We start from the raw sequence: 14,447 nt of genomic DNA, 5'->3' as shown, positions 1-14,447 counted from the left end.
GGACACAGGGCTTTCGTGTGGACACCATGAGGGCAGCTGAGGGCAGAGCAGGGGGACGCTACTACAGCTGGAAGTCTCCACGGATGAAGGCACAATGACACACAGACCCATGTCACACCCTCCACCACAGCCGGCTTCTGGTGGACCCGCTGCTGTAGCAGGCGTGGGCGCACTGCTCACACCCCAGGGAACGGCTGTCCCTGGAGGAGTCGGTGAACTCGCCAGCGTGAAGGTGGACTCGACTCCAGGGTCTCCACAAGCTTCCAGCAGGGGAGGAGCCTGAGCGCAGACCGGCTGGTTATGACATCCTTCCGCTAGGTCTGAGGTATTGGAGATGGTCCATTCTCCTTTGTTTTAACCTCAAATTGGACGTGCTATTTATTAACGTGTTTGTCTAGATGGGCCCATCGGGTAATGTGTCCATCTGTCCACCATGCTCTGGGCCTTTTCATGCCAGTCTTTGCAGTGCTTCACTGAGAGCTGTCCTGTAGGCTCGTGTCCAGTCGGAACCAGCCCTTGGCTGACCTCCCTCAGGTTGGGAGCACAGTCTGCAGTATCCCGCGCGCCTTCTTCAGCAGGGTCTTTAGAAGCAAAGGGAAAAGATCCAGGCCTCCAAAGGATCTCGCAGGCCAAGGACACGGACAGGTGATGTGAGACCGTCTCCTGTCCTTCCTCCACCAGACAGAAACAGCAGCAGGGTGCAGCCACAGAGACAGGGCCTCAGCTGCAGGCTTGTGTCTCTGCTGGGCTCGGGCAGTTGAGAAACCTCTGCAGGGGGACCCAGCAATGCACAAAACCAAAACCTTTCAAACTGGTGAGAATTGGAATTTACACACAAGACTTCCTGGCAAGGCAGAGACTATGCCACCTAAGCCAGAGTTGGGAGCTGGTTTCAGAGCACCAGAGGCAGAGCTCTTCTGCAGAGGAGACGACCGCCAGCAGTGGCCACAAGTCCCCGTGTGAGCCTGGTGCACTGTGGACACGCTGCAATGGGAGGGCGTCTGGTGATGATGTTTTGGGGTACGCATTCCCAGCCCTCAGGCTTCAAGACCAACACCCAGGACACCTGGAGGTGCTACTCATGACGCTCTCTGTAGTGACTGTTTTATGAGATGTTACACAAAGGACTTCCATGGTGTGAGGAAAAAACACCAGGGCAACCCAGACCACATGACCAGCCCTGGACAGAAGTAGCGGCCCCAGCTGGAAGATGTGGTATTTTATTAAACCAAAGCTTATGTGTGCTTAGATACTTGGTGGGATTCTTGCTTTTGGCTAAGATGCAATGAGTGAAAGCAGTCACTTGGCCAGAAGCATGTGACTGGATCAGCACTTCTGCTGGAATAAAAGGAAGAGAACACAAAGCACTGGACTCTGGGCCACAGAACACAGGACCTGAGAGGTGGATGGCTCCCACTGCTCTGCTTCCTGCTCAGGAGTTCCAAGGCCGTGGTAGGCCCCAGTGAGCCCACGAGATGAGGGCCCTGAGGGGAGAGGTGTGATCAGAGACCTGGAGATGAGCAAGGAGATCTCCAGGGGCCCTGAGTACTGGTCAGGGTCTGGCCTTGTGGTGAGCAAACTACCCAGCCCAGGGAAAACTGTCCAGAAGATGCAGGCAGCAGCCCTGGGAAAGCGGCTTCCCACCAGCCGGATGATAAGCCACGGCAGGGTATTGAGAAGGCCTGGCCGCAGGGGTGGAGAATCGGCCCCAATACAACACTGCTCTGGCCAAGCCACACAAATCCTGGAAGCCAGACTCAGAAAGACCAGCTTGCAAAATACTTTAACTGTGTCCAGAACAAAGGTCAAGAATATTTATAGGAATATAAAAATATCCAGCACACCAGTTAGAATTCATGTCTGCCATCCAATTGAAAATGACCAGATGTGAAAGGAAGAAAAGAAAACACTTGGTGGGGAAAACACCAGTCAGTCAACCCAGCTCAGAATTGACTGGAAGACAGGGCAGGCAGGCAGGGACAGTGAAATGGCCACCACAACTAAGCCCCACATGTCCCAGGTCGAGCAGAGATATATAGCAGATACAGGAAGGTGCACACTGAATGCAGAGAGGAAATGTGGGGTATCAGCAAAGGAGATGCTGTGGAAGACCAGGGCCCGGAAGAAAGGGGCAACAGGAGCAGCCAGGTGGACTCAGGCACCGACTATATCAAAAGTCAAGACACCTCCACCAGGGGGTCCGCTCCAGGGCCTGGGGAAGAGACGAGCATTCTGTACAAATGCCCAGAAGGCAGAGGGGAGAGAACATTTAACAGCTGAGGCCAGCATTACTCTGACACCAAAACCAGACAAAGATACAACAAGAAAATAACACATAGTATCCCTGTGAATAGAGACACAAACATTAACAAGAAGGTAGCAAAGTGAACCTTACATCATGTAAAAAAAAGAACACATCAAGACTAAGCGTGCAACCCAATTAGACAAGAATGGCTGTATATTTGGAAAAAGTTAACTAACGTAATTAGTAAATTAAGAAACAGAAATTCTACCATCCCTCAACAGATGTGGGAAAAACTTTCAGGAAACTAGGAAGAGAAGGAACCCCGTCATCTGGGAGCATGGCCCTTACAGGCACCAGGGGCAAGTTCCCCAGACCAAGAGCAAGACCAGGAGGCTGCCCCTCCCATGCCACTCGCCCGCCTCTGCAGGTTCCACCAGGGCAGTGAGGCAAGGGGAGGAGACAACAGGGACACAGAAGAGAAAAGAAAGCAAAACTGGCTCACTCAGGCCACACAAGTATGTGCACACAACAAAGGTTCAGAAAGTCCAGCAGAAGTACACTAGGCCAGCAAAGCAGCAAGACCAAATACAAACCCCAAAGGTATTTCTATATCACAGAGAATCAGAAGCCAACATTAAGAATGCTATTTGTAACACCATCAAAACTGTGAGATGATTAGGGACAAATTTCACAAAAGACGAAAGTCCTGCACTGAATCTAGGAACTTCTGAGAGAAATGAAAAAACACCTTATGAATACACAAAATGCTATCCCTATGATTGACAGTTAAGATGCCAATTCTCTTAAGATGCCACACTGATCTATAGATTACATGTTACCTCAATCAAAATCTTAGCAAACGTTTTGGTGAAAAGTTGAAAATATATAACTAAAATTCACAAAATGCAAAGACCCACAACAGCCAGTTGCATCTTGCCCAGTCTTCATGCCCACTCCCTGACAGACAAAGGCTTCTGACAAGGCACCAAAGGCAACTCAGGGGACAAGGACAAGCTTTCTACAGGCAGCGCCAGTCAAGAGCAGACACCTGCAGAACATGCCACATTTGGCTTTAGCCTCACAATACACACAAAAATTCATGCAACACAGACCGTGAGCCCAAACATCAACCCAAACACTGAAGTGTCCACAGGAGAAATCTCTATGGTCTTAGAGTAGGGCAGAGTATCCTTGGATCTAAGAGCCCAACCCAGACGAGAACAAGCTGGCATGATGGACTTCAAACGCGACAACCACTGCTCTTTTAGGGGATAAGCTAAGGGGATTGTGGGCAAGCCTCAGGCTGGGAGGAAGCTTGTGCAAGGCTGCTGTGGAACTTGTATTCTGAGAATGCTGAACCCACACTTGCAATAACAAAGAAACAACCCAGCAAAACATGACCAAGAGATCTAAAGGGACACTTTATCAAGATGATGCGTGGAATGGCAAAAAACAAAACAAAACAAAAAACTCAACAACAAAAAAACAAAAACTCCACACACACAAACACGCACACACAAAGAAGTTTAGCATCAGTAGGGAAATGCAAATCAGAAGCACAGTGAAAGGCTACTGCACCTCCGAGAAAAGCTAAGATCAAAGACAGACAGGTGTGCACCTGGAACTCCACAGGCTGCTGGGGAGAGAATTGCACAGCCACCTGAAAAGCAGGTTTATTAGAGACATAGTCTTCCGTGTTGGCCACACACAGGGAGAGAAAGCCGATCAGTTGCTAAGTTGCTACCAGTCGAGCTAAGTGCTCCAGGCTGGCCTCCAACTTGTGATCCTCCTGCCTCAGCCTCCCAAGCTGCTACGATTGCCACAGATTGGTGCCACCCTGCTCAGCTGGACCTTGTATTAACTGCAGCCTGTCAACATGAGGGCAGGTGTGGCATTTTCCATTGCTGGCAGCATGTTGCTACTCAAAACAACTTGGATTTTGGAAAACTTCAGATTTTTGGATTAGGAATGCTCAACCTATACTTTTCTTTTTGTGGTGGGACAGGTGATTAAAATGTTCTTTTTTGTACTTTCCACAATTTTTATAACGCCCTCACTTGTAGCTCAGACAAAAATGTTAAATTCAAGCCTTTCACAGAAATAACTACATGATCTACTGTCACGTAAAAAGTAAACATCGGGTTACCTGACCCTGATTTAGTCATGACGTCAGAAAAACGTGCGAGTGGAGTATCCAAACGGCAACATGTGCTTCTGCTCATTTTTTTCCCACTTAGAAATGGAACATCACTACTTTAAAAGTAACAAAACCAGTCTGCAAACCTTACTTCCAAGAATCAGGGCAAAACGCCAGGGAGCGGCTCGGAAGGCGCCCGGGCAGCCGCCAACCCGCGCGGCGCAGCGCCGGCCGCAGGGACGCGCTGCAGGACGCGGGGCGCCGCGGGCAACGCGAGCCTCCCGCCGGCGGCCGGAAGGCGCGGTACGGGTCCCCGCGCGGCCAAGACACCTGCGGCTGCGAGCGCGGCCGGCCGGCCGCCCTGCCCCACCGCCGGCGTCGGCGGCCCGTGGCACTCACCTGGTACAGCTCCTCCAGGTTGTACCTGATGGACGTGCTGCCCTGGATGGCCCTGACCGCCTCGTGCAGCTTCCGCCACGTGTCCTGGGTGTAGTTGTCCGGCAGCCGCGGCCTGTCTGTGGAAGAGGCGGGTCAGCGGGCGGCGGGCCGGGGGCCGCGGGGCCGGGCCGGCCGGGCGCCCCGCCGCCCTCGCCCGCCGCGCACCCACCTCGGAAGTTCTTGATGACCAGCATCCTGGAGTCGCCCGAGGCCCCCGGCTTGGCGGGGCCGCAGGCCAGCGCCGCCGACTTGGTGAGGCCGTTGGTGCGGCTCACGAGCGCCGAGACGCTGCCCTTCCGCGGGCCCTCGTCCGCCATGGCTGGGCCAGACGCCGCCCCGCCCCGTGCGCGCCGGCTCCTCCTCCGCCCCGGCGCTCAGTCCGTGCGCGTCGGCTCCTCCTCCGCCCCGGCGCCCCGGCCGTGCGCGCCCGACGCGTGCGCCGCGGCCCCCGCCACCTGCGCCCGCGCCGCCCGGGCCCAACCGCCACCGCGCCCGCCCCTGCTCGGGCGCGCGTACCTCCCCATTGAGGGCTCGGCCGCGCGGGACGCCGCCACACCAAGGGCCGGGCGCGCGGGGAGCGTGTTCCCAAATGGGCTGGGGACTTCCCACATCGTCTCGCGGAACGCGCGGGGACACCCCAGGCCGAGGGCTCCCGTGCGGACTGGGACCTCCCCGTGAGCCGGGAACGCGGGCACACGTTCCTGGCGGCCTGCCTTCCCTCCTGGCTCGCAGTCCTAAGGGCTCCGGCGCGCGCTAGCTCTCCGCGGTCGCGGAGTCGGGCGGAGCCAACGGCAGCTGCGTGCGGCCTACCACGCCCCGCGGGCCAGGCGCTCGAGTCCCAGGCGCCCCGCCGGTCCGCCCCGCGCCGCCCCTCCGGAACCAACGTGCGCGGCGTCTGGGCGCAGGGGCCGAGACTGGTTTTTATTCTGGAGGAGCAGGGAAGCCACGGAAAGTTTTAAGTTAAGGAGTGGCATAAACTGACATATTTTGGAAGGATCAGGATGGCTGCTGTGTTAAGAAGAAACTTCTTCCCCTCTGGCCCCTGCAGTGCTGGGGACAGAACCCAGAGCTTCACACATGCCAGGTAAGTGTTCTACCACTGAGCTACACCCTGAACCCCTAGGGAACTTTAGTTGTGCAACATAGGAACAAGGGGGATGAGTAAGGAGGCTATTAGAACAATCACATGAGATGACTGAGGCCTGGACGTGGAGTAGCTGAACTTTCACACGCAAGTCTTCCCGCTTCCAAGTTCCCCCTTACTCGCTGGGCACAAGCACATCACCTTTCTCCCCATTCTCTGGAGCTTCCCCGCTTGCTCTTAAAAGAAATTTAGTGTAGTTCATTGATGTAAAATCCAGCGTACAAGAAAATAAACTATACACAGTCACGGGGAGAGGAAAGATAAGGTGATCAGTCATAGCAGGTGGACAGCAAATACCAGAACTGCTTAGGCAATATTCAACATACTCTTTTAAACCACAGGAAGATTATGAACTATTCCAGCTTGGAATTCTAAGTATTCAAAAATCCAATGGCAAACAATAGCTAATGATATGGGGAAAAAAGTAGGTAACTAACGAACATCCAACACGATATGGTCTCAAATATGTTATACAAAAAAATACAGATAGGGGCTGGGGTTGTGGCTCAGTGGTAGAGCACTTGCCTAGTATGTGTGAGGCACTGGGTTCAATTCTCGGCACCATGTACCAATAAATACAATAAAGGTCCTTAGACAACCAAATACAAAAAGAAAAAAAAAATGTTTTTAAATACACATCAAAAGAGTCTGGAAAAGCAGTAAGCCCAAGTTACCACAGGGCTGTAATTTTATTTTTCTGTATTTACTGAAGACTATTTCCTTCAATTTTTTATTAGTATAATTCTAGTCAAGGTTTAGGAGAGTAATCAACAGTCAGCTATACCGCGTCTGCAACTTAACACTGAACAGAAAACACCCCTATTTTCAAAAGTACTCTGGGACTAGGGACAGCTCAGTTGGTAGAGTGTTTGCTTTGCATGCACACGGTCCTTGGTTCAATCCCCAACACCACAAAAAATAAATAAATAAAAAGGTACTTTGGGCATTCACATAGATTTTAATTTCTTCCTGCCTCCTTTGCCTGAAGTCCAAATCTTGCATTTTAAATATTTTTAATTCATGATAGACAATTAATACTTAAGTTTGTTGTAGTGAATTATTACAATTTTTGTTCCCTCATCCATTTTTTTAAAATTTTGTGTAGTTGTAGATGGACAACATGCCTTTATTTTATTTATTTTTATGAGGTGCTAAGGGTTGAACCTAGTGCCTCACATATGTGAGGCAAGCGCTCTGCCACTGAGCTACAGCCCCAGCCTCATTTTTAACACAGATGTAACTTTCTCTTACCGAAAAGAAGGGCTTAGTCCCCTGGACTAGTTCTCCACTTCCTTCCAGTTCCTCAATACAGACGACCCTGATCATATGCCTTATACAAGCACCACCGGTAACCAACTCGTTAATGGACAGCATCTACTTGACTCACCCTAGTGACTCCAACCCACTTGGATCCCACTGAGGGCGTCTCTGTTCCTCTCTCACACAAACATCCCGAGGGGTCACACAAGTCGCAGCCGCAACAGTAAAGCCATAGGCGCCCCACACCGGTCTCAGACCTTCAACTTCTGCACATACGGGGTTGAAACACACAAAGTTACACAGTCCCAACCACAGTCACCAGTTCTGCACATTCTCATGCGCAGTGTAGCTCGGTCAGGAAGTCACTGTCACACATCCATTCTGGGAACCCAGAGTCATCACCACACAAGGTCACAATCACGCACCACGAAGACACACAGTAACCATCATAATCTCTGCCTCTCCTTCTCTTCAGCTCGCTGCAAACACAAAAGGACCGGAGCCACACTCCTCACTCTAGGCTCTCCTTACTTCCGATCTGGTACAAACTGGCCAAGTTCACTGGATTCCAAAAGCCTTTCAGCAGCTGACACTTAAGCCAACTGTCCCGCCAAACCATAAAGAGGAACCTGAAATCCCGCAGCACGTGGGGTCGACCTTCGGGGTCTCAGGGAAATGTAGTCCAGAGCCCTACCGCAGGCCCTCCTAGTCCTCTCAGGACGAAAGCGGGGCTTGCTCCCATTTACCGCGTCTCCGCAGAGCCCGGTGACAAGCGGATCAGAGGTGGAGCGCGCCCGGCACTACGGTGCTACTCATCCCAGGCAGCTGCATTGCCATAGGACGACCCCAGGACGACGTAACGCCGGTTCAGGACGCAAGTAGCTTCGAAACTCAGGACCTATGGGAAATGTCGTCCCAGGCCGAAGACACAGCCAGCGCCAAGGGAATGATCCCTCTGCGCTTGGAGACCCGGCTTGGCCCATGTAGTCACTGACTGCGCCCAAGAGACGTCTGGCGGGCTGGGGATATAGTTGAGTAGTAGAGTGTTTGTCGTGCATGCACAAGGCCGGGGTTCATCCCCCACCACCACACACACCCCAAAAATAGTGGTTGTAAGACACTTCTGGAGTTGCTGGCTCGCCCTCACACTGCAGAAGGGATGAGGTCCAAGCCCAGACCTCTCTTCGCACAGCGCAGAGGGTGAGGGTGAAGCCCTGATCGACCTACGAAGCGATGGGGAAGAGCCCAGATTTTGGGGTGCTTGTGTGCACAAGCGAACCCCCAGGCAGGGCTGAGAAGAGTCCAAAGATAGTGAGTTGTTGATCCCATTTGTGACTGGGTGTGAATGTGGGCATTGGGATTGCATCTTTTCAAATCTTCAAACCTCATGTCAGGCATTTGTAAATTGATAATAAAAGGGCACCTTTCTAAAGCATCAATTTTATTTGAAGGTTGACCGTGGGAGGACGTAACTAATTTTATATTAAAATACGTATATTTATTATGAATTAAGGCGGGCGCGGTAGTGCGTGTCTCTCAGCCTACTTACTCGGGAGATTCAGGCAGGAGGATTCCAACTCAAGGCTTGGCTGGGCAATTTTGCACAGACCTACTCTGAAAGCAAATCTTAAAACAGGGAAAGGGATGTAGCTCCGTGGTAGATCACCTGTGGGTTTATCCTCAACACGACCACCAAAAAAGAAAAAAAAAAAAAAAAAAAGTCATCTGATAAACATCATAAACTGAATTTTATGTTAAAATAGGTGTATTTATGGATTGGAATGCAAAAGGAACATGCCTTTTAAAGCAAGAAATAACATTTCAGACTAAGTTATTGTCATGAGATGCTGCTTTTGTCCAAGTAGGGCTAGGGTTGTGGCTCAGTGGTAGTGCGCTCACCTAGTGTGCATGAGGCGCTGGGTTTGATCCTTCGCACCACATAAAAAATAAAATAAAGCTATTGTGTCCACCCACGATTTTTAAAATTCAAGTACAGGCACATACTCTTCTCTGTATATTCGCTAAATTACTAAATGATGTAGGTTTAAATCTACCACCTTATTATTTGTTTTCTGTACCACTGAGCTACATCTCCAGTCCTTTTTAGTTTTTATTTTGATACAGAGTCTCATTAAGTTGCTTAGGGTCTGGCCAAGTTGCTGAGGCCTGACTGAACTTGCCATCCTCCTGCCTCAGCCGCCCTAGTAGCAGGGATTACAGGCCTGAGCCACCACTGCAGGCTTCACCTGTTCATAATTCTGGCATGTTCAAAGTACATTCTTTTTGTACAATGTTCTTCAACTTGGGCTCATACATTTTGGGAGAAATATCACATAAATGATGTTCTTTAGCCTCTCAGGAGATACATATCAACGTGTTCCATTACTAGTGATGTTAATTTTTCTTAGTTAAAATAAGGCCTCTATGAGACCTCTCCACTATGAAGTTAATGAATGAGTATGTTAAGGTTTTCAGTAAATAAGAGCCTGAGAAATGATGTTTGTAGACTCTGAGTCCTAGCATTACAGAATTCCAGCATAAAGTAAGTTCTAGAGGGATTGAAAGATGATAAATACATAACCAGCACCTGATCATTTCGAGAATTTCCTTCAGCTCTTCCTTTTCTTGGGTCATTGGTTTCCTGTAGCTTTTTTCCCCTTTGTTTAGTCCCTGATTTTTTTGAGAGGGTGGGGGTGGGGGTGTGTGAATCCTTCTCTATCACCTTAAGATAGGTTTTAGGGAGTGGGAAAGTGACTCAGTGATAGAGCACCTGCCTAGCATGCATCAGGCCCTGGGTTGAACTCCTAACATCACAAAAAACAAATGCAATAGATAGGTTAATTTGAGGTAAAATTTAGGGACATTTACAATTGTAAAAATGTCTTTATTCTAACTCTTTTGGGTGACTAAAATTCTAGATTTAGAATTTGAGTTTAAATAGTGTTCCATTAGAATTTTAAGAGAATTCTATGTTATTGTCTTCAAGCTTGCCTTGTTTTCTTAAAATGCCATGACAGTTTAATATTTTCTTTTCTTTCTCCACGGAAGCATATAGGATCATCTCTTCATACCTGTTCATTAAACGTGACAGAGGTGTGTATTGGTGTGAGTCTTTTTAATCACTTTTGTACAGGGCACTCAGTGGATCTCTTTATTTTGAAGACTCATGAATTGTATTTCTCTTGAAATCTCATATTTGTCCACTGAATTTTCTCCCATTCACTTTTCTCACTTTTTTTTTTCTGGAACTCTTCAGCTGGATGTTAACATTCCTCATTTTATCTGCTAGTTTCCTCATCTTTTATCGCTTTTTTTCCATTGTTTTTTATATATGCCTTTTTTCCCCCAGATAGGCTCTTGCTAAATTGCCTGGGTTGTTCTCTAACTCGTGATCCGCCTGCCTGAGTCTCCCAGGTAGCTCATAATGCAGGCACGCACACCAAGCCAGGCCTTAACTTTTAAAGTCAGCCAGATAGCAGCATGCCCTATAGTCCCAGCTATGGAGGAGGCTGAGGTAGGAGGATGCTTGAGCCCAAGAATTCAAGACCAGCCAGGACAACAGCAGGACCCTGTGCCTCCAAAAATATTTTCTTAAAGAGGTATCTTATTGTTCATTTCCAAAAGAGTTTTTATGATACCTGTTGCTTCCTTGACATAATACTCAGGTCTGTGCTACTGTTGAGTGTTTTGTTTTGGTTCTTAATGTCTGTCTTTACCTTATATCCATATCTTTATAGGTTCTAAACTGTCTTTCATATTATAGTTTCCCCTAAATATTTGTGGATTAGTAGCCTTATGTTTATTTTATTCATGATGCACTAAAAAGGTGATTAATCTATGTATATAATATATTTATATATGTATATGGCCAGAAATAGAACCAGATGTTCTTTGCAGTATGAGTTTTTTGAGGGGGTGGGAAGTTGGGACCAGGGATTGAACTCAGGGGCACTCCACCACTGAGACACATTCCCAGCCCTACTTTGAATTGTACTGACACACGGGGTCTCACTGAGTTGCTTAGCCCCTCACTTTTGCTGAGGATGGCTTTGAACTCAGAATCCTCCTGCCTCAGCCCTCCCGAGCCACTAGGATTACATGTCTGCTCCACTCAGACTGGCTGCAGTATGATTTCTTGAAGCCAGAAATGCCTATCATTAAGGAAAATTCTCTCATTAAGGGTGAATAAAATTTCTTATATGCTGGAACAATTTGCTGCAACAAATGACATCTACATTAATAGAGGAAGGTCTTAAAACCATGATCTTGAACAAAAATAAATCAAGGAGAAGATGATGCATATAATGTAATGATGTATTTAATTTGAATAAAAAAACAACATTAATGTATACTAAGTTAGGAATATGGGTATGTATGTAAATGTATAAAAAGTAGGAAAAGTTGGACAAATTCATGGTGGGTGCTTGCGTATATGAATGAGGATGAATGGGATGAAATAGACGATGGCTGGAGGAGATTTTGGTTCCACATCTAAATGTCCACATGTTATTTCAAAACTACAAAGAATCATAAAATATTAGGGTACTTCCCGACAGTGGCAATACATGTGCTTACATGGTAGGGTTAGCTTGCCATAGCTTTAACAAAAAAGGTAGATTTACATTATATTTTAAAACAATGTAACAGTTGTCTCCATTTCCAGACACTGAGATTTTTTTTCCTAGTTAGAAAATACATCTGAAAGCTTGGAATGGAACCACCATTTGACCCAGCTATCCCACTCCTTGGCCTTTACCCAAAGGACTTAAAATCAGCATACTACAGAGATACAGCCACATCAATGTTCATAGCTGCTCAATCCACCATAGCCAGATTGTGGAACCAACCTAGATGCCCTTCAGTTGATGAATGGATAAAGAAACTGTGGCATATATATACAATGGAATATGAGTCCGCCATAAAAAACGATAAAATTATGCCATTTGCAGGCAAATGGATGAAATGGGAGAATATCATGCTAAGTGAGATAAGCCAATCTCAAAAATCTAAAGGACGAATGATCTCGCTGATAAGCAGATGATGACATATAATGGGGGGTGGGAGGAGTTAGCATTAGGGTTAGGGTTAGGTTTAGGGTTAGGGTTACGGAGGGGGCAAGAATGGAGGAAGGAAGAACTGTATAGAGGGAAAAGAGGGGTGGGAGAGGTGGAGGGAAGGGAAAAAAAAGAATGAATCAAACAACATTACCCTATGTAAATTTATGATTACACAAATGGTATGCCTTGACTCCATGTACAAACAAACAACATGTATCTCATTTGTTTACAATAAAAAAAATGAAAGATCACAAAAAATAAATAAATAAATATAAACCAAAATATTATCAAATAAAAATAATAGCAATGGCAAAAAAAAAAGAAAAAAGAAAATACATCTGAAAACTTCTATCTGCTTACTATGAAAAAATTATTTAAGTTATTAAAAATGAAATGGCAATATAATAATACAGTTTTAATTTGCTGTTTTGGCATGAACTGGTAATAGTATGCAAGATCTAATTTCTCATCATTTCTAGCATTGTTTACCACTGATTAGTTGGTCGTACATTTGTAATTATCCTGTCACTAAATAATGATACAAGCAGCATTTTTGTGGAGAGAAATCAATTAGAGATAATGACTTTAGGTATTAGTTTCCTGGTTTCCTCATATTAATTTCTATACTAAAGTCTTTAGAGACTTAGGTTTTTATTGCAGTGTTTTAAATAAACTCTACTTTCTAGGTCTTCTGTTAAACCTCTGAGTAACATGCAAACCCATTCATCCTAGCTTCAATCTTACCTTGCAGGGTTCCCCCACCATAATTCTGACTGGTAAGATTTTCTGAACTAACATGTGTCTCAGAATCATTCCTCTCTCTCTCATAGATTATTTATATACCAACGGGATATAATTCCTCTTCACTGTGACCTGCTGGTCCTTCATAGGCACAGCAGTTATTTCACAGCTCTGGAAAACTCCTGAGGCACAGAGATGATGATACCAACAGTTGCAAGTTGAAGTTTACTCCTGCCTGGCTTTGCTCTCCTTTAAAGCTCTTATGAACAGTAAGTTGATAGGCTATTGCCTAGGTTTACATTCTAGTCAGAGAAAAAGAGTTAAAGAACTAAAAGAGGAAAAATGGGGTGATTTCTTATTGTGATAAATAATATGAAAGATAAGGAGTTGATAAAAGTAAGTGGGGTTGGGTGAATACCCGAGGCATAATTGTTAGGGAAGGGATGAGAGTAACATTAGAGCTGGGAGGGTAAGGACCAGCAGGGCGGAAGAGTTACCAGAAGGGGTTGTAACACTAAAGACCTTGAATAACCAGACGTGGACTGTGTCATGAACAGGAGCCTAGTGTGACTGCAGCTCAGCCAGTGAAGGGGAAATGGGTTTGGATTTAGGATGCAGAGTAGACATTTCCCAAATCATATAAGGTTTACAGGCCACATAGGCAAAAGATTTGGGATCTATGTTTCTGTACCATGGAAACCTACTGATGGGTCTAACACCACAAATTTCAAATTGTGGAAAGTAGATTGGGTAGAGCATGAGTGAAATCAAATAAACCAGGTGGGCTATGTAGTAATCAAAGATAGGAATGACAGTCTTTACACTAGAAACAGCAGGCATACAGGATAAGGCAAAATGGACAGGTTTGACACACATTTTGGGGTAAAAGAGGACTTGCTAATGTGGGGGATGAGAAAAAAGTAAGTATCAATCATGACCCAATGGAATTTTGGCTTGAGCTACTGAGTACTTGGTTTTCTCATTTAGAAGCATTTGGGAAGAGGTGTGAAATCAAGAACTGTTTTGGACATGTTAACTTTGTGATTCTCTGATAGGGAAGTAGAAATGTGAAGGACACAGTTCTGTATGATTCTAGAAATGAATCTAAGAGATGAGACATTGGCAAACACTCATTTCTGCCATTTTAGACCACATTTTGGGTTAAAGTTGAGTTGGTTTTGATGCCCACATTTCACCCATTTCACATTTTCAGATTTCTATTTACATTCTTCCTTACACTTAAATCACTAACAGACTCAGCTTTGCATTTAATTGGATCAAATACCCTTGTCTCCACTTCAAAAGAAAAGAAAATCTGAAATTCAGTTATCATTTTCCATTTCCAATGAATGCAAATGATCTGAGTAATTTTTATACCCAATTTCAGGGGTTAGTGAAATTTTCATGTAAAGCGAGTGATATGAA

At 46.4% G+C, this 14,447-nt stretch overlaps 1 protein-coding gene and 1 long non-coding RNA gene across 5 annotated transcripts in view; both read right to left on the bottom strand.

Annotated features, from left to right (window-relative positions):
* LOC306648647 overlaps positions 1-8,160 on the bottom strand; it is a 392,598-nt gene extending 384,438 nt beyond the window's left edge. The window contains exon 1 of one of the 2 annotated variants that reach the window (XR_013760427.1): positions 7,854-8,160. This is a non-coding gene — a long non-coding RNA (uncharacterized lncRNA). The remainder of the gene's footprint in view (positions 1-7,853) is intronic. The other variant, XR_013760428.1, reaches the window with a different exon arrangement.
* Positions 1,210-5,137, bottom strand: LOC306647577 (cullin-4A-like; the record flags this gene model as incomplete). 3 transcript variants are annotated; one of them, XM_079117057.1, is made up of 3 exons in its annotated part: positions 1,210-1,484; positions 4,782-4,897; positions 4,990-5,137. In XM_079117057.1, the coding sequence occupies 3 exons, from the start codon at positions 5,135-5,137 to the stop codon at positions 1,236-1,238; spliced, it is 513 nt and encodes a 170-aa protein (XP_078973183.1). In that variant the 3' UTR covers positions 1,210-1,235. The 3 variants fall into 3 exon arrangements, with proteins under 3 accessions (XP_078973183.1, XP_078973184.1, XP_078973185.1); XM_079117058.1 differs by having other exon boundaries at positions 1,238-1,338; XM_079117059.1 differs by having other exon boundaries at positions 1,238-1,335.
* Positions 8,161-14,447: the final 6,287 nt, after the last annotated feature.

Source organism: Sciurus vulgaris (assembly GCF_902686455.1).
Source record: "Sciurus vulgaris genome assembly, chromosome: 17".
Lineage (NCBI taxonomy): Eukaryota > Metazoa > Chordata > Mammalia > Rodentia > Sciuridae > Sciurus > Sciurus vulgaris.
The sequence above is the reverse complement of the archived record's forward strand: the minus strand, read 5'-3'. Positions and strand labels throughout refer to the sequence as shown.